Source organism: Rhipicephalus microplus, chromosome 10 (assembly GCF_043290135.1).
Source record: "Rhipicephalus microplus isolate Deutch F79 chromosome 10, USDA_Rmic, whole genome shotgun sequence".
In the NCBI taxonomy this organism is placed as follows: domain Eukaryota; kingdom Metazoa; phylum Arthropoda; class Arachnida; order Ixodida; family Ixodidae; genus Rhipicephalus; species Rhipicephalus microplus.
The window spans coordinates 61,788,535-61,808,548 of NC_134709.1; the positions used below are offsets into that span (position 1 = coordinate 61,788,535).

General features: G+C 47.3%; 1 protein-coding gene across 1 annotated transcript in view; it reads left to right on the forward strand.

Annotated features, from left to right (window-relative positions):
* Positions 1-20,014, forward strand: part of LOC119181659 (glutamate receptor ionotropic, NMDA 1) — a 229,980-nt gene that overhangs the window by 168,639 nt on the left and 41,327 nt on the right. The window contains exons 3-8 of the mRNA XM_075874662.1: positions 3,879-4,131; positions 5,934-6,243; positions 11,411-11,648; positions 16,130-16,320; positions 17,048-17,341; positions 18,932-19,306. Of these exons, the coding sequence (XP_075730777.1) occupies positions 3,879-4,131; positions 5,934-6,243; positions 11,411-11,648; positions 16,130-16,320; positions 17,048-17,341; positions 18,932-19,306 (1,661 nt within the window). The remainder of the gene's footprint in view (positions 1-3,878; positions 4,132-5,933; positions 6,244-11,410; positions 11,649-16,129; positions 16,321-17,047; positions 17,342-18,931; positions 19,307-20,014) is intronic.

Below are 20,014 nucleotides of genomic sequence, written 5' to 3' on the forward strand. Positions count from 1 at the left end.
GTTCACGTACAAATTAAAGCTATAACGGGGATCATCGAGCAGTGTCGTGGCGGGGAGAGTTGTACGCGAACGTGGCGTATGGTAGTGGGTCCCAGTCACGGTGGTTGGTCGACACGTATTTGGAAAGCATGTATGTCAGGGTCCACTTTAAGCGCTCTGTAAGCCCGTTTGTCTGGGGGTGGTGCGAGGTCATGCGCTCATGGCTGGAGTAGGAATGCATGACATGGTCAAAAACTTGAACAAAGAAGGTACGGCCTTGGTCTCTCAGGAGTTGGCGCGGGGCACCATGCACTAAAATAAGGCCTGAAAGCGAAAAAACAAAAATCAGCGACGTCCGTAGCGCAGCCTATGGGCAAGGCTGAGATGATTGATTAGATTGATATGTGGAGTTTAACGTCCAAAAACCACCACCTTATGATTTTGAGAGATGTCGCAGTAGAGCCCTCCCGAAATTTTGACCACCTGGGGTTGTTTGACGTGCACGCAAATTTGAGGACACAGGCCTACAACATTTTCACCTCCATCGAAAATGCAGCCGCTGCAGCCAGGATTCGATTCCGCGACCTGCGGGTGAGCATCCGAGTATCTTGGCCACTAGACCACCGCGGCGGGGAAAGGCTCGGGTGATTGTGTAGCAGGTCGCATAATTTGCAGCAACGGCGACTCATTTGTGGCCGAAGTGGATGTTGAATAGGACTGGAGAGAATGCAAACATACGCGAAAGAAAGGCTCGGGTGGAATTGTCAATAGGCTCAAGATAGCCTGCAGAACGTCGCGATGGCTTTTTTGGCGCTGAAAAACTTCGCTGGCGTTGACGTAACGCCACGCAGGGCGTGAAAGACCGGACCAGTAGAAGCGTTGGCACACTCAGTCATACGTCTGAGAAACATCAAGGTGACCAGGGGTTGGTGCATCGTCAAGCTCGCAGAGGACAGCGGAGCGCAGGTGGTTTGGTACGACCAGCAGTAGATCGGGACCGGCGGGCGACAAATAATGTCGATATATGGTGTTATCTCCGAAGGTAAACATGCGTAGAGAGGTGTCGTATGAAGAGGATTGCATTCGTTGTATTATTTGGCTTAAGTGCGGATCCCGACGCTGCTCGTTGCCATGGCGAAGTTGCTAGGGGAAGGGAAATTGTGCTCTGAGGAGGGCAGCAGTCTGCTAGGATAAGCTATTATGCGATTTTTCCTGCAGTGTTGGTGAGCCAGCAGAGCACCGATTCTGTGACCGCTAGCGTCAGTGCAGACTTCCGTCGGGACTGAAGGGTTGAAGTGGGCTAAAAAAGGGAAAGACATGAGCAGGCTGACGAGCTTGAAAAAAATACCCCACTTCAAGGGGTCGTCTTGTTTGATAAGGTCAGTAAGAGGTCTAGAAATTTCGGTAAAGGCTTTGACGAACCTCTAAATGTAAGAGCAGAGCTTCACAAAGCTGCGAACCTCCATAATGGTTGTCGGCGCAGGGATGTCTTCGCGGCTCGAATCTTTTCCGGATCACGTCATAAGCATCAACAATATGCCCAAAGATCGTGATGAGGTGGCTCCTGAATCGGCATTTGGACGAATTTACCTGAAGACCAGCAAGATGGAATACGTTAAGAATAGCTGTCAGTCTCTCAAGGGGAGTTTCAAACGTGGGTGAAAATACAATGTCCTCGTCTAAATAACAAAGACACGTAGACCACTTAAATCTGCGAAGCAAGGAATCCATAATTAGTTTGAGTTTGGCTGAGGAGGAGGGCGGGGGCTTACAAAGGCCTTAAGGCATGACCTTAAAAAGGTAGAGGCCATCTGGCGTTACAAAGGACGTCTTCTCTGAGTCCCTAATGTCCTAAGCATTCTGCTAATAATCACGACGAAGTACGTGGCACCATGGAGACAATCAAAGGTGTCATCGATTTGTGGTAGAGGGCAGCCTCCGAATCGGGTATCGCACTTTGTTAGCAAGCTGACTGCGGAATCATATTGGCCTTTTCTTTGCAGTCTGTGGCTTTCTTTCTCATTATTTATACTCTATCTGCCGAGGTACGCATTTTGCTTGTAGTTTTATTCGCACTGGGTCATTGTCCCGGGTCCCGTTAATTAGGGAGGCGATCGCCGGGCGAATTCCAAGGGCTGAAGTATCGGCCCCGCGAACCGCACCACGAAAGCGTGAACAATTTAGAAGTGGTCCTATTTGGCGCTCCAGCGGACACCGACTGTGGCCCAAAGAACAAGTCAGAGCCGAGAGTTGATAAACAAAACAAAATTATATTCTCAGTAATGGCAGATCAATACGATACACAAATATGCACACTCGACAATAGTTGAATATGATATGTCACAAATCAAACAACGTACTACACAGTACAATCAGCCACACTCGAAACAATAGACACAGGCATCAATACGCACTACAATGCAGTCGCATGCATCGAACAACCAAGACACTTAAGACTAAAGAGTTAGAAAACTTATTGAGTCCAAAGTTCTTGGAACAACAGTCTGATTGATACTCTTCCGAGAATCACTCACTCAAAGTCCAGTGTTGTTGTCTCTCCGCTGCCTCCGAAGTTTCTCTTCCAGGAAACCTCACGTCTTCAATTGACCGCTCTCCAGGCTCCAAACTTCTTCGCCGGAAACACGTCGGCTTCACACACGCAGCTGTTGCCACGCGTCTTTGCTCGATAGCGGTAGACACACACTCTTCCCTGCAGCTCGAGTCTTCACCCCTCAGGTGGAAATCCTCTTCTTCTCCTTCTTTGTCACGGAAGACAAAAGGCTTCGCCCACAAGGCGGAACACCTTACGCACTTTGGCGCATACTTTCTTCTTCTCCTGCTTTGTCACTAAGGACAAAACCTTCACCGACAGACGCGGCGGGATACCCTACGCACTCTGGCACTAACTTCCTTCTTCTCCTGATCTCCCATCTCGGCTGCTCGATTAAATACTTTCCGCGCGAGATTTCAGAAAGTTCTCATCATTTCGTCGGCGCGATACGCAGTGAAGACTGGGGAAAGGGTGAGACGATATAAGGGCCGTCCGCGACGGATGACGCAACCCTGCATCACCACGCCCCTTTCCATCGAGAACGTTCTAGGGCTTGCCCGGGCGCCAATGAGAGGAGGTTCGTCAGCGAACCCACGCTTCCGAGGAGAGAGGGACACGCGCCCGGGGAGTCTTTGGGTGCTTGTTTTCTTTTTTTATCGTTGACCTCGAGGCATCCTTCCGGCGTTTCGTCGCGAGAATTTGGCGGCGTGCCCTTTTTGAGCGCTCGTTTTGTGACAGTCATTTACTCGCTCTGTACCCACTCTGTAGCCATCCTGGTGTTCGCTTTAGGAATAAAGCGTACATTTCAATTTCAATGAGTTTTGAACCTTGATGTTCACCTTTACTCTAAACTTCCCACATAGCTGTAGAGATGCAGTGGGGGACGTTCTCTTATAAGCGTAAGCACAAACGCCGCAGTACGCGCAGAAAAAAAACAAAGCGCTACTTGTCTTAGATGATGAGGGAGAGAGACACCCGTGATTATTTAAGGGTTGTGCCACGTCTGCCCTTATGTTTAGCAATTCGGGCCTGTTCAGTTATGTTTAATTGGGAGAGTTTTAATGCAGAAGCTTTTTTTGTGTAATGAAGGCCAGAGACCCTTGATGTTAAATTTCAAGGATTACCTGCTCCTCCGGAAAGCCTTGCAGCAAAGGTAGGTCGCTTTGTGAACCATGTCACTATTTCAATTCAATTTATTTGGAACCTTGTTCTCTCCTGAACTTGACCAACACAGGTGGAGGAGTTGGTTGGGCGCTAATGAGTGCACCTCATCAATGCGCGTGGCACCACGTACATCCAGGCTCACGGAACAACAGTTGAAGATACACTTTCTTCCCAATCTACGCAGGCGAAGACAGCGAGGGCCCCGTGGACGTTCCCGAACGGTGTCCCCTGGGAGCGCTGAGCCTGCGCCTTCGCCGGGGCCCCGTGGAGCGCACCGAGGCCCCCCGCTGGCTGGTGGGGCTGCTCAGGGACGCCCTGGCGCGCTGGGGCCCCGTCGAGTGGCCGCTGGCGCTGCGAAATGCATCCTCCGCCCCGGCGCCTACCTGCTGGGAGGAGGCAGGGGCTCGCCGGCATGCCTTCTCAACCAGACTGCACGGGTACGACCACTTGCGCCGACTTTTATAGACAATGTGGCTTCTCGGCAAACGGTCCTCTTTTTTTGCAAATATATGGCTTGCACTGACGTCACTAAAACCTCCTTGTCGGAGTACCGACAATGAGTGTGATCAGAACGCTCCTGTCAAGTACTGCAAGCCGGCCTTCGCTGTACAGCGACACGAACAGCCGTGACCACTGGATACGTAATACATATTCTACAAGACACTGTTTCAGTTCAGTGGTTTTACGGCGTATATCTAATACGCACTTAAACACAGTCTATATCGTAATCAAGGAAAGAAAGTACCAACATTAGGTTCCGTGAAGTCTCTGAGATCTTCCTAATGTAATGCTTATTTGGCGTGAATGTTCCGTTATTGGTACACAAAGGTCACGGACATTCCGGTGGCTTTCTTTATCACATGGCTATGCTAAAGCGTACGTTAGGCAAGGCATGACGTTTGTGCTCCAATACGTCCAGAACCTGCGACATCCCCCCTAATTATCACAAATAATCACTATAACACAGTTCCTGAGATGAATGCGCCTTTACTCAGTCGCACCTGTAGCGCCATTGTTTGATGTCCCCAGTTATAGTCAAGGAGCTTTCAGGCAAGGTATTACAGAGAGGCCGCTCTCAGAAGTGTACCATCTTAACTTCTATTTGATTTGTTAAGTATCAGCCTGTTGGCGGCCTGAACCAATGTGTAAGACCTCAAATGACTCCGAATTGTGAAGCATGTTTAGTTCGCGCAAGTTCCAGTAACGCTTATTTGTGCTTTTTTGCGACTTTGACGCTTCACAACTGCAAGCTAACGCTAATTTCAATTTCATGCACCAAAAGTGCGCTCTTTTTTCACGCTCTGGTTATACGTAAAGATACGGTGTACATGTACCGTGCCGTTCAGCGATCATCGTGGCTGCACTCTGGGGATCGAAATTGATGTCACTAAGAGGGATGATTACTGTAATGAATAGCTGGATATGTTTGTGTGGCTTTCGCCTGACGTGCTCCTTCAGGTAAGGGCGTGCATCAAAGCTACAGCGCTCCGCGAAGCGCCGATGCTTCGGCTACAGCGAAGAGGCGTTAAGCGAATAGTTATTTATTACACGTGGATTGAGCGGAGCCTAAGACACTATTCAGTTCCTGATATAAATTTCCTAGAAAATGAGGTGGCTTGTAGCATGCGGCAATAACTAGAGCTACATGCTGCTGGCCAACAGAGTGAAACCCAAACAATTTCAAGAACACTATCGTTAGGTATAACATTCACCTTGATATGCTTTTCTCGTGTAAGAATGTCAACACTTGTATTGTACTCATATAATCATAGGTTTGGGATTGGGGGCTAGCACTTCAATACAGTTCACAAGAGTATAAACCCAATTACGCTTAGTCCACAGGTCCTTTTGTAGCAGAATCACATCGAGCTAGTGCCGAGGTGTGCTATCACGTGAGGTCCAGCATACTAAGTCGACGCAATCGCCGTTGGTAGCGGGCGTATAATTGAATATCTGCGATGATTCGCAGTGGTGAGTTCGCGATGACCACAGCTGTATTGCTGTGATCATCGCGAAAAAAAAGAAACAGATCCCGATAGCAGCAATGTCACGGTATCGCTAAAAAAACTGAACGAGTATTAGCGCTTTTCACAAACACCGCAAATCCCCGCAAGTTGTTGTTCTAAAACGTAAATTTCCTATACTTTTGCGTTGTCACTGCATTCTTCCTTTTTTCTGTTTTTATTATTTTCTTTACTTCCACGACCTCTTACGTGTTCTGCACTAAACAATGATTCAGCTACCTTCGGGCGGCTGCGGTGGAGGCGGTGCAGAGCCAGCGGTTCCCGCCGCCGGTGTTCGACGTGCTCAACCTGGTGCCGGCGGGTAGCGTGGCGCGCTGGCGCTCCGTGGGCAACGTGACGCGCGGTGCGGCGCAGCTTGACTCGGTTCTCTGGCCCTCGGGCCCCGGTCAGCAGCCCACGCTGACGGGACCCCGAGCCTGGGGCCGACAGCGGTTCCGCGTTGTCACCGCCTACGCGGCGCCTTTCGTCATGGCGGCCACCCGCATCGGGAACGGCAGCTGCCTCAGTGGAGTACCCTGTCTACAAGTATGTATGTATATAGACCTGGTCACTCAATGTGATTCTAGGATAGCTTGCACATGACGTCATGGTCGCGGCTCCGTAACATATTGGTTCAACAACACGCATAGAACTTGATGACGTAGAGGCAGCATAGTCACGCTGCACATGATGGATATATATGTGAAGTTTAATGTCCCAAAGCCACCATTTTATCGTGAGAGACGCCGTAGTGAAGGGCTCCGGAAATTTCTACCATTCGGGGTTCCTTAACGTGCACCCAAATCTGAACACACGGGCCAACAAAGTTTTCGCCTCCATCGAAAAGAATCACGCCCCACTTTACCTGCTTTAACATGATAAAGATGTGGGCAGATTTTTTTCGGCGTTGGTCCATCATTAACGAAAGAAGTTACTAGTGATATAACAATAACATCAAAGCGTGGTGTCAGAAGCCTTGATTGTACCATGTGATGCACAAAAATGGTTTCAGTGATGTAAGTATAAGCAATCTATAGATAAACAGTTCCTTACCAGGAGCATGCGTGGCATGTTGCAGACAGCTACAAGCGTACAACTTAGATGGAAAGGTGCGCTTACGAACATACTAGCGCATAGTGAATGTTTTCCATGTTGTCTGCGCTACGAGCCACAAATCACACCCTTGAGTCTCTTTGAAGCACTTCGAGATGTGCATGTTCTTGTTTACTTTACACTCAGAAAATAGATCTCAAAATGGTGTAAAATACATGGTTATGATTCAGATGAAGAGTTCTCTTGTATATATATATATATATATATATATATATATATATATATATATATATATATATATATATATATATATATATATATATATATATATATATATATATGATGTTCGAGCCTAAGTTTACCTAATAAAGAAGCCAGGCCAGTAAGCAGCAATGATAATCAATGAAAATTAATAGCAAAAGTAGAGCGAACATCCAAATCGGCTTCCAGTAGTCAACAGCACGAGGCAGAGCTGTGTCACCAAAGCAGAAACGCAACGCTGAGCGTGCAGAATCGAGCACACACCTCCACGCGGAACTCACTGCGTGTCGCATTCTTGTTCGGTGCATAAAAAAATGGCCGCGTATCTGCATGTTCGACTTCAAATGTCGTAGACAGACGGCATTTTTCTGTCTGGAGAAGTGGAATAGAATAAACCATTTATTTAATCTTTTGCGCGGGAAAATCGGTCAATGGAATTCTGAAGGCGCTGCGTGAAACATGAGTGCCATATGGCGGTAGTCTCAGAAAACTAAAGGATGGCATCCGTAAATGCAAGGGCGCAGCGTGCGCCCACTATCTTTGAGGCACAATCTTCGAGGCACAATCTTCGAGGCCACAACCAAGAAAGTTGTTCTTCGTTGATGCTTTCATATCGGCGGACCATCGTATATCGCAGATTGTAGTAAGATTCACCCACAAGAAGTGAGTAAGCCTCACTGCAGTGTGCCACTTATGCCCCCGCGTTGCTACTCATTACTCACGATTCCCCACTATGCCCACTAATCTACTCCCACTATTCACGATTATGCCCACTACTCTACTGCCACTATTCAGCTTTACGCCCATTACTCTACTTCCACTATTCACCACTATGCCCAATACCCTACTCCCACAATTCACAACTACGCCCACCACTTTACTAACAATATTCACCACAACGCTCACTACTTTACTTCCGCTATTCACCACTACGCCACTACACTATTCCTAGTGATCACCACTACGACCACTATATTACTACCTTCGATCACAACTACGTTCGTTACTTTACTGCCAATACAACTATGGCCACTACGGAACTGCCACTATTTACCACTGCGCCCACTACTCTGCTCTCCCTATGCACAACAACGCCCACTACTCTACTTCCCCTACTCACCACTACGTCCACTACTTTGCTACCAATATTCATCACTACTCCTTTTACTCTACTCCGACTATTCACCACAACACCCACTACACTACTCCCACTATTCACCACTACGCCCACTACTCTACTGCCAATATTCACCGTTACGCCCTCTAATCTGCTCCCACTATTCAACAGACGCCCACTACTCTACTTCCACTACTCACTACTGTGCCATCTACGCTACTCCCACTATTCACAACTGCGCCCACATCTTTACTACCATTTTCACCACTACGTCCACTACATTACTACCAATATTCACCACTACGCCCACTAATGTACTCTCACCATTCACTGCTATGCCCACTACTCTACTCCCACTATTCCCCGCTAGACCCACTACTCTACTTCCACTATTCCTCAATACACCCTGTACTTTACTACGAATATTAGGTACTACTCCCACTACATTACTACCAATATTCACCACTCCGCCTACTACTCTACTCTAACCATTCACCGCTACGCCCACTAATATACTACCACTATTCACACTACACCCACAACATTACTACCAATATTCACCACTACGCCCACTACAATACTCCTACTAATCTCCACTATGCCCACTATACTACTCCCACAATTCACCACAACGCCCACTGCTTTACTCCAACTATTCGTCACTGTGCCCACTAGACAACCCCACTATTTACCACTACACCCCACTACTTTACTACGACTGTTCGCAGCTATGCCCACTACTTTAATAATATTCACAACTACGCCCACTACGCTACTCCCACTTTTCACCGCTGCGCCCACTACACTACTCCCACTAACCACAACTACGCCCACTACTTTACTACTGCTATTCACCACTAAGCCCACTACTTTACTACCAATATTCAAAACTATGCCCACTACAACAAACAAGAGATTGTTAGACTATAAGACTTTGTTCAAATCTTTCATTTCACTGCACGGAGTAATGCTGCGCACCCTCGATATCAGAGACTAGGGGGCTCACAAGAATGAAAGAAAAATTGCACGAGAAATAGAGGAAGCATATTTTATTATTAGATTAGGTGGCACATGCGTGGCGATGTCCTCAATCAAGGTACATGCCACCGAGATAGAATATTTGAGCGCTTGCCACTAAAAGGATTTCTTTCCGCCAATATGACTTGTAAGTTTGTTGACCTGTATATATATGTGTGTACACTTTTTCGAATAAATTCAGTTGATAGTTTGCGCCTGTCCATTTCTCGTGTTTTTTTGCGCTACAAGCTACGTTAAGAATGAACCAACTTGCCCGACAAGTCACGCTATGCCCACTACCCTACTCCCACTATTCACCACTACACCCACTCCTTTGCTCCAACTATTCACAACTACGGCCACTACTCATCATTACGCCCACTACTCTACTCTAACTATGCACAACTATACCCACTACTTTACTACCAATATTCACCACTATGCCCACTACTTCCACAACTCTACTTCTACTATTGACCACTACGCCCACTACTTTACTGCCAATATTCATCACTACTGCCACTATTCCACTCCCATTATTCACCACTACGAACATACTCTACTCCCAATATTTGCCACTACGCCCACTACTCTACTTCCCCTATTTACAATTACGCCCACTAGTCACCACTACTCGGCTCCCACTATTCACCATTGCGCCCAACTATTCCCACTATTCACAACTACGCCCCCTGCTTTACTACCACTATTTATCACTACACCCACTATACTACTCCAACTATTCACCATTACGCGCGCCCACTACTCTGCTTCCAGTATTCACAACTACGCCCAATACTGGTCCCACCCCTCCTCCCACTTCGGCCACCAGCTTTGTGCCACGTCATTCCAATACCATTACACTTCATTCAGCCCCATTACACGCGATCAGCATCGCTGTTTCACCAGTGGCCATGCAGAGCTCACTGAATTTTTGTTTATGTATGTTTCACTGTACTGCTGGATTTCAATACTCTTTTATATACTTTGAAACAAAAATTCATTTTATTCTTTGGCATCAGCTATAGACAGGCGCAGGTTTAGTGTCTCACTCTATTCGCAGCAACTTCGTTGCCCGGATGGCAACTTCGTTTGCCATCGAAGCTGTCACGACGTAGTGAAAGTTGGCTGTATCACGTGTGGTTAGGCGTGGCATTTACGAATGCGTATTCGTGTCCCATAGGAATGGCCAGCAGTGCAGCATGCCAGACTTGCGACTGTGACGAGACGCTTGATAACATTTCATGCCTTTGCCCATTATACCAGACTCAACTACATGGTATGGAAGCCAAGCTCCATCGCCTGGATTTAAGACCACTTGAAGAAAAGAAGACCCTGGGACTTTGGCGAACGCTCGCGAATACGCGCAAGGCCACGGAAGCTCTCTTGTGTTTTTGAGAACCAACCAACTTCACGAGCGCTTCTGAACGAACATTGCGAAAGCGTACTGTGTCGCCTCAAGCTGACCATTTATTCATCTTTCTTACTACTCTTTTTCTCTATCTCTGCAGTCCTTACAATCATTCCTTCTTCATCGCCCCCCCCCCCCCGCAAGTGTCGGTTAGCCAACCGAGCCAAAGCTTGGTTACCGTCACTGCCTTTCCTCTTCATTATTTTATCTTTCTCTTACAGGATGGAAGAGAACGAAGGATGATCTGGCAGGGATGATTTGGCACGTGCCCTTTCGCGTATGCACTTGATGAGTGTCGTCATTTCGTTGGCTCCTAATATCTTACCATGAACTCGAACTTCCCACAGAAGTGCCAGTTTCTGGAAAAGTATCAGCATTCCAGACCTCGCCTCAAGCTGTGTTTTGAAAAAGAAATAATAATCGCACAATGAATCAGGCTTTCTTGTCTCGATGAAGTTTCCTAGTTGGAAATGGTTCAGATTTAGAAGACTAAAAAGAGCATTTTGCTTCCGGTTCTAGTCCGTAGAAGAAGAACTGAAACGATGTCTTCGGCAAGGGGCGTTTATGTTTTGGTGTGTTAACCGAACTTTGCCGAATGCGTTATGTGTGTTAAACATATGCTGAAAAAAATCCCCCTCTTCCCCCTGGCTACTCCAGCAAAGCAGGCAGTCCTTGATCGCGAGGGAGTTCTTCGTTGAGATAAATTCATCAAAAGACCATTATCGAGCGCAGTGAGAACACTCTGCTCTCCCATCATAATCGTCAATAATTCTCACTAACCTTTGTACACACTGAACTGACCCATATATCCACCCATATGAACTTTTTCCGACAGACAGAGGGCTTTGTTACAGGTTTTCACCGCTGACCCGGAACAACTGGCAGCTCTGTTCGCACACTACCATCAGACACGTGGCGCGGCCAGACACCCGCTGTACAACGTTACCTGCTGCGCGGGAATCGCCATGGACTTGCTCACCTCCCTCGCCCGTGACCTGGCATTCGACTTCGACCTGTACCTGGTCGCCGACGGCAGCTTCGGCACCGACCGCGGCGGCAAGTGGGGAGGCATCACTGCCGACCTAATATCCGGTAAGTCACTGCTATTGAAATTGAATGCCTGACACGTGTTGAACGTTGCCAATTCTATATCAGCCTCGATGAAATATATTGTCTTGCTATCAGCAAGCAGGCTGTCCCGTGACACAATAGAGACGCTATACTACGTGCCAGCTTGTGGCTTAGTAGAAATAATACGCGTAGTATTTATATGGCAGAATCAAGCACGTGAAAGCTTGCAGCACCGGATTGCTTAAAGCGTATATAACTGTATACGACTGAAAAAAGTGATTTGAATAGATAAAAACAAATGTCTAAAAGTAATAACACGAATGATAACTTGCAGCTGATGCAACCTTAGTACCAGATGCGTCATGACTAGAGGCTAAACTTTTAGACAAAAATAGGTAGGGGAAACATGTTTTAGGCCTCCCACCCCTTAAATGTGGGTATAACAGATTTTTACATAGATCAAATTTCAATAACAATTTACGAGCATGGTCTGTGTCTACAACACCAGAGCAAAACATTTTGTTGTTTATGGTGGCACAAAGGCGCCAACAGGAGAACGTCACTGTGAAATTGTTTTTTTTTACTGCACAGTTCCTGGAACATTGTCTTACCTTTTCAATTGATTGATTGATTGATTGATAAGTGGGGTTTAACGTCCCAAAACCACTATATGATTATGAGAGACGCCGTAGTGGAGGACTCCGGAAGTTTCAACCACCTAGAGTTCTTTAACGTGCACCCAAATCTGAGCACACGGGCCTACAAAATTTCCGCCTCCATCGGAAAACCAGCGACCTGCGGGTCAGCAGCCGAGTACCTTAGCCACTAGACCACCACGGCGAGGCCTTTTCAATCGCGGCATTATGAGTTAAGTCTCCTGTCGCATCAACGCACTACTGGTTCTTTTTTTTGTGCGTGGATGAAAAGAGCAGGACAGGAGCAGATAGCCACAACCAGGCGGCTGAAATACGATAAGAGAATGATGCCTATAATCAGCCGAGTCGTATCACAAGATAAATTGCTCGCATGTTTATATAAAAAAAGAAAACAGCCCTGTGCACGTCACATTTTATTTTCCTTTCTTCTTCACTCCTTTTCCCCGACGGCTCTCCACGGTTGCTTATTTGCCAACCATCGCTCCGTGTCACGTGGCCACGTAGGGGCCGGCGCGTGCCTTTTCACTACTGGTAGAAGTTGTTTTAAACACGATAGTGTTTTTTGGGATACTTAAGCCAGGAATTTTGATTTGTCTGTCTGTCTGTTCGTCGGTATGTCAATCGAAACGACCGAGCTCCCAGGCTAAATTTCAACCACTTTGGTATTTGCGTTCATACTTGTGTACATTGTCGATTGAACAGCAAATGCTACGAAAATGTGAGGCGCAATATCGACACGTAAGTGTTTAGTAGTGTGTTTATAATAGAAAGTGGACAGATGCGTAATCTTAAAGACGGTTTTGTGTTTTACGCTGCGCCATCAATGCGATGTTATGAACGAACAGGTGGGTGTTTTCCTACGCTTTGCTAAGGCGATGTGATGCTGCCACCTACCTGTGGCTCTGCGTTCTACAGATCATTTTGTTGGGCAAGATTACTGTCAGATGGCACTCACGTCTCACGCAGCACCTCCAGGATCCCATTTACCAATCTTCTCGTGCAGAACATCAGATAAACGCTTCATTCGCTCTCTAGACAGAAGACTTTCGTCTTTCGATGATATTTGCAGTGAAACACGCAGATACGCGACTAATTTTTTGATAGTATAACTAGAAAACTAGGTTGAACCTCAAAGAGTTTTGAAGGGCGTTGGCTGTTAATAGAAACAATGGTCTCAAACGGCGCTCGAATCCAAAATATGAGAATATATGGTGTTTATATAAGCACCACTTTTGAAAAGAGGCCGTTCTAGGCACGTATAGGCACATAAACACAAACTCCAAATATAGGCATGTATAGGCACTATAAAAATGGCAGCATATCCACGGAGTGAATGATAGAGAGTGGGGCGAAGCATCCGTCCGTTTATTCGTTCTTGCTTCCGTCCGTCCATGCGTCCGTCTGTGTGACCTTCCATGCGTCCATCCGCTCGTCCGTGCGTGCATCATCTGTTCGTGCGTCCACACATCCATCGATGCGTCCGTTTCTGCGTTCGTCCATGCATCCGCCCCTGCGTCCGTCCCTGCGTCCATCCATCCGTGCAGCCATCTTTGCGTCCGTCCATGCATCTGTCTGTGTGTCCGTCTGATCATCTAGTCAACACTCCAAGTACCACTATCTCGCATCTTTTCATCATACATTCCCCATATAGAAGCACCGCCATCCAGAGGACATTCCAAGGACTAAACGATAGGTGGCACACGCACACTTTCTTACGGCTTGCGCTTCGTGTCTACTTCCCACCTTTAATCACTTCGAGTTCATGGTCTATACTAGTTCACTGTATTCATGGCACTGCGGCCCAGCGTTCGCTAAACCTTTCTAAAACCAAAAAAGGTTACGCCCAGCCAGTATAACGTAGCAACCTTTTCTTGTCACGTAGTGCTCCATGTACATGCCAATGTCTGCTAATGGGGAATAAGAGACAGGAGCATTCGGCTTTTAGTTAACGCGCACTCTGCGAATTTTTATTGTTCAACATCGCACAGAAAAAATCTCCCACCGGCACCACCTTGCAGGTTGGAGATTTGTTACGACATGTTACGTACTACGACGAGGGATGAACGGGTGCCGCTTTAAGGAGCTTCGCCCGTAAAAGACCTACATATCTCCACGAAGTGAATTATGATGAGTCGGTGAAGCACTGGGGAGTTAGAGCACCCGCACCCTCGCCCATGTAAGTGAAGTACAACGTGTGTGTACCGTATATACAATATTTTACTGGTCATAAAATGTATGTTGCGTTAAGTTCTTCACTGCGTTTTGCTTTCTCATCGCATTTTTTTTGGTTCATGAAATACATACGCAATGGTTCTTCGGTGAAGATTGGCCTAAAACTGGCGAAGACGAGGTATATGCACGTTTTATTTTAGTTAAGTAGTCGTAGAGGCGTGAGATTTTGAGGTACTTCAACCACGCATGCATGTTCCGTTTCTTGGCAAGGCTGGACTTGTGCAAGGGCTTGCTTATCGGCTTTTCGCTTTATGTGTGCTTTGATGGCGGCGTCGTTGGGTATGTTTCCGGGAGGATATTCCAACTGTTTCCTGAACGTCTATCACGACACTGACCCCTGGACCTTTGATTCGGTACCGGCAATTGCCGTGCATCGAACGCCTGAGGCTCGTGAATGGTAGCCGCAGGGCGATTAATAGCTGCTTTCCGAACGCTTGCCCTCGGCCTGGTTTGCTTTCTTCGTCGGCGTCACCTTTCGCGGGCGAGAGCGCGTTCTAATCTATTGTAGGAAGATGATGTGTGGTCTGGAACATGCTTGTTCTTCTTCGTCCTCAGCTACAGCACAAACAAAGTGCACATAATATCTTACAGATGTGTAGCGGGTACCTCGCTTATCAGCAGAATGACGACTGGCATAATGGCAGAGTGGGTGCTTCCATACTTTTAAAGTTACGGTGGGCGCGTAGCGGGTGCTCTGCATGTGCTGTAGCGGACAACGGACAACACAACACGGACAAACCTAGGCGCTAATGTGCTATGTTCAAAAAAAAAAATACGGGAAGTTTCCACACCCTCTAATTGAATGCTCATATATCAAGACAGGGCGGCAAGAACGCAAGGAACAAAAATGCAGTTGCTTAAAATCCAGTCTCTTCTCATGACACCTGATATGTTGCTCCATGATTTCGAAGCAGATGTAATTCAGCTAGCGATTGACGTCTCTGCTGTTGCAGTCAAAACTTGCTCTCAGAAAGCCCTCTACATGTCCACGCAGAAGGTCTGCGCATGCGTTGTCTAAGGTGACAGCTCAGCGATGGCAAAGGTGGTACCGTTGACGCAACGTGGAAATAAGCCATGAAAAGTGCCAGTACAAAAGAAAAACCTTTACTGTCAATCACCATCATCGTCATGATCATCATGATCATCATAATTATCATGACTAATTTTACCGCCGTGCAAAGGCCTCTTCCATGTTCCGCCGATGGACTTGTACCTGTGCTTTCTGCTGCCGCGTTATACCTGCAAACATCTTAATCTCATCTGCCTACCAAACTTTCTGTCTCCCTCTCGCATGCTTGTCTTATAATCCAGCCAGTTGCCTTTAATAACCAGTGGCTACCTTGTATATACGCGCTACATGTCCGGTCTTTGTCTATTTGTTCTACTCAATTTCATATATGATATTATCCCACTCTGCTCTCATGCTGTCTCTGAAGACTACACCTAACACTGCAAATGTATACATCTGTAACGTCTACACCGATCGGGACGCTGACATCACAATTTGCCTTGTCTTATGTTCATGCATAAAGAACTGCCCCTTAGCGCGAGACTGTGTGTGTTAGTGTGCGTAATGTGCGTGGAAATACCACTCACTACGTATTTTGTCCGCAGGGGCTGCCCACCTTGCGGCGACCGCCTACTCTGTGACGTCTTCGCGGTCTCGCTGGGTGGACTTCTCGGTGCCGTACTTCCACTCGGGTGTCTCGTGCCTCGCCTACGCCGTCAAGCGCGATGTGCCCCTATCGGCTTTTCTCATTCCCTTCAGCGTGCCCCTTTGGCTCGCCATCTTCCTCAGCCTCAAAGTGAGTAGCCGTATGAGTGTCCTAACCCTTCAACTTAGTGTGTTTTGAGTGAGGCCTCTAGTGGTCGCCCCTTTTCTGCCGACAATTTTTTGTAAGGGGGGGGGGGGGGCGGGTAATTTTGTTTTATGTATTGTCGTGCGAGCATTTGTATTGTGCGTGCATACATACGCAAGCAAACTTGAGAAAAAAATTCTACTAGGGGAGTTCGAACCTCCTCCCCGTGTTGCTACGCCCCTGTTGCGCTCAGTCCTAAGTGTAATAAAAGGCTGCGAGTTAGATTTGACAGATTTCCCGGATTGGCAGTGGCGTGCAAAATCAGTATTCCCATGACAGCAGAATTTCGACGTACTTTACGTACACATAATATGAGGATCGTCGATGGCTCCACATTGTCACACTTCATAATATTTTAGTAGAACTTAAGGTAAATAATTAGGACTTAAGAAGAAATCACAAACGTATACGGTCATAGAATACGACAATATTTTCGACAACTGCGACGGGATGCCGGTTTTACGAAACCCATTCCGCCCCCAGTGCCAACCAAAATGTCAGCGCGAAGCGAGAACACTGAAGATGTCCGATACATAACGCATGTGCTACAACTCGAACAAACCACATCGCTCCTAATGTTTTGTGCAGTGCGACCCCTTTTCTGCTGCCCTACTCAGTGATAGCCAGTATGGTCGCGACAATACGAACCTGTCTTCTTTACAACTTTGCTCAGGTAACAGCGCTAGCTGCGGCACTTTATGAATGGTTCTCACCGTTCGGCCTGAACCCGTGGGGCCGCCAGCGGACCAAGAACTTCAGTCTGGCATCGGCGCTGTGGGTGATGTGGTCCCTCCTCTTCTCCCACCTCGTCGCCTTCAAGGCGCCAAAGTCGTGGCCCAACAAGGTGCTCATCAACCTGTGGGGCTGCTTCTCCGTCATATTCCTCGCTTCATACACGGCCAACATCGCTGCCCACTTCGCCGGCCTCTTCTTCCAGATGCAAGTGCATGACTTCCACGACACCAGCGTGAGTGCTTGGCCTGCAAGTTGCGGGATCAAATCCCGGCTGCGGCGGCTGCATTTTCTATGTAGGCGAAAATGCTGTAGACACATGTGATCACATTTGGGTGCACGTTAAAGAACCACAGGTGGTCGAAATTGCCAGAACCCTCCACTATGGCGTCTCTCATAATCATATGGTGGTTTTGGAACATTAAACCTTGCATGTATATATATCTAGCGTGAGTGTCTTATAAAGGAGCCCTGCAAGACTTTTTCAAGGAGCCATAGAATGGATTCCCAAAAAGAGCTTATTGCCTCACGAGATCCCCGCCGCAAATATTTTAGAATCATCTGGTACTAGTGCAGTTACAAATATTTGACGCACGCTGCAATTGCATTCTTTCTACTCTCGCCCCGAGGAAAGTGATGGAAGCTAAGCAGAAAGGAATGGCACGGAGGGGGGGGGGAATACGTCACGTGCACCTCGTGGCATTGAACACTTTTCTTTTCTTCTTTCTTTTATTGAATGCGCGGCTTCACAGTGCAATCATGTGCGCACGTAGGGACACGTCGCCACCTCCCGCGGCGGCCCCAGTAACGACCGAGTGCGCCATGTTCAAAACAGCCAATGGCCGTCACCCGGCCTGGTACGCAGTGGTTTTCATTCTGTAGCTTCTTTCGTGAAAAAAAAATAGGAAGTGATTTTCGCTTACTTTTGAAAATTTATTGTATATTGGAGGCTACGCGCTGCGCTATAATAGTTGGCTCACGTGTTCTTGGGAGCCTCAAGTATACTGATCGGCAGCGTTTTTAGGCAACACTTGAAGAGAGTTGCAGGGCCCCTTTAACCACTTGACGCACTTGCTCGTAATTTGCTTGTCGGTGATAAAGACACATAAACATATGAGTGATGCGTGAAAGGCGAAAACACAACCTTGTAATTTGTAATTTGATGAAATGGGAGGTTAACGCTCAAAGCCCTAGCAACATGCTTGGAAGCTTCACTTCATGTGCATAAATACCGCGAGGCGCCTTATGCATTCGCTTAGAATACATCGAAGATGAAAGCTTGTTTTTTTTTCCTTTTCCTCTTGCTTTTCTTTCCAGTCCATTGTGTTGGTCCATTCACCCTCTAGTCAGCACCTAACATGGTGCTGCATTGTTTCCAGGATCGACCCTCCTATGACCGACCAACGTCGTGAAGATGTCACACATTTTTGTGCCATGATAACTTAGTATTAACGTCCCAAACTTTAGGGATTAGTTATCATGATCAAGTCATATAGGTTTCCGCCACATGATGAATATATTTTTCACCACTTGGTTTAGAAGGTGACGGTCACAATTAGCATTCGATGGGCGTCTGAAGCTTTTACGTTTATAAGGTTTGTAGTATTCGGAATTACAATAGATATGGTTGACTGGCACACAATGACATCAAAGCAGTGTCTACCTTGTGCAATATAAGCTCGCACACGCAGATACAAATGAATCAGACTGACCAAAGAGACACTTAACCTATTTCTACCTCTCAACTCCTGTACGATTGGTGGCACCTAACTTTTTATCTGTCGCACAAAGTTATGCTCCTTAAGTCTAACCCGGGTCCTCGCAGCTCCTTAGCCAGCGCACGGGCACGGCCCGCGGCACAGCCGCCGAGGGCTACGTGTTCGCCGAGAACAAGCGCCTGTGGGAGCACATCCAGCGGTTCGGCGTGCCCACCCTGGAGGACGGACTTGAGTCCCTCCGGTCGGGCGCACTCGACGTGCTCATCGGCGATACGGCGGTGCTCAACTACTACCGGGCGAACGAGCCCAGCTGCCGGTTGCGGCTGCTGGGCGACTCCATCTTCGACGACGCCTACGCCGTGGGCATGACCCGCGGCTTCCCTCTCGCTCAAGGGATCTCCGAGCTGGTGCTGCGCTACAACGCGCTCGGCTACCTCGACCAGCTCCACAGCAAGTGGTACGGCCGCGCGCCCTGTTTACAGGTGGGTGACTAAGTTAACAACTCACGCGAGGCACGTCGTGGCAACACCCTCAACCCTCCAGAAGGGTGATATTTTGGTAATTTGACTTGTTTTCCTGTGGTTATTACAGACATACGGGGCAAATGTATGCAAAAACTTTATAAGCTTCATGTAGATTTCTGAAGGAGCCATGCGGAATTATCGGAATGGCGGGTGGAATGTTCTATTTGGGAACAGAGCATCTTTACCTGCTTGAAGTGCCCTTTCGCTGCACCCATAGAAGATCGTTGTTTTGTCGGAGCTGGTTACTTTACAACATGCAGACTTTTATGACTTTTACAAGAAGCGTCAACAAGAAAGAGAAAACTTGTTATAGGATTAGCCCCACGTGCTCGTGCAAACTTTTGGAAGCTAGATTTGGACCACTGGCCTTCAAGGTTCCGAATTCACTAAGCAATAATAGTACAACAAATATTACAGAATGGTATGTCAATAGTTAAGAGAATTCAAGACGGAATGAATAGCTACACTTGGAGAGGTGCACACAGCACTTGGCACCGTTTTCGTGTGGTGCTGAGTGTTTCTTGTGTTTTCGATTTTCGTCTGAGAGGCGCCAAACGCGCATGTCATTCAAAGCACACCGATAAGCCCAATGCGCGACCTTTTGTCTTCAATGCTGTATTATGAAATATGTTAATCGAATAGGCCTATGCGAATGAATATTTTAAG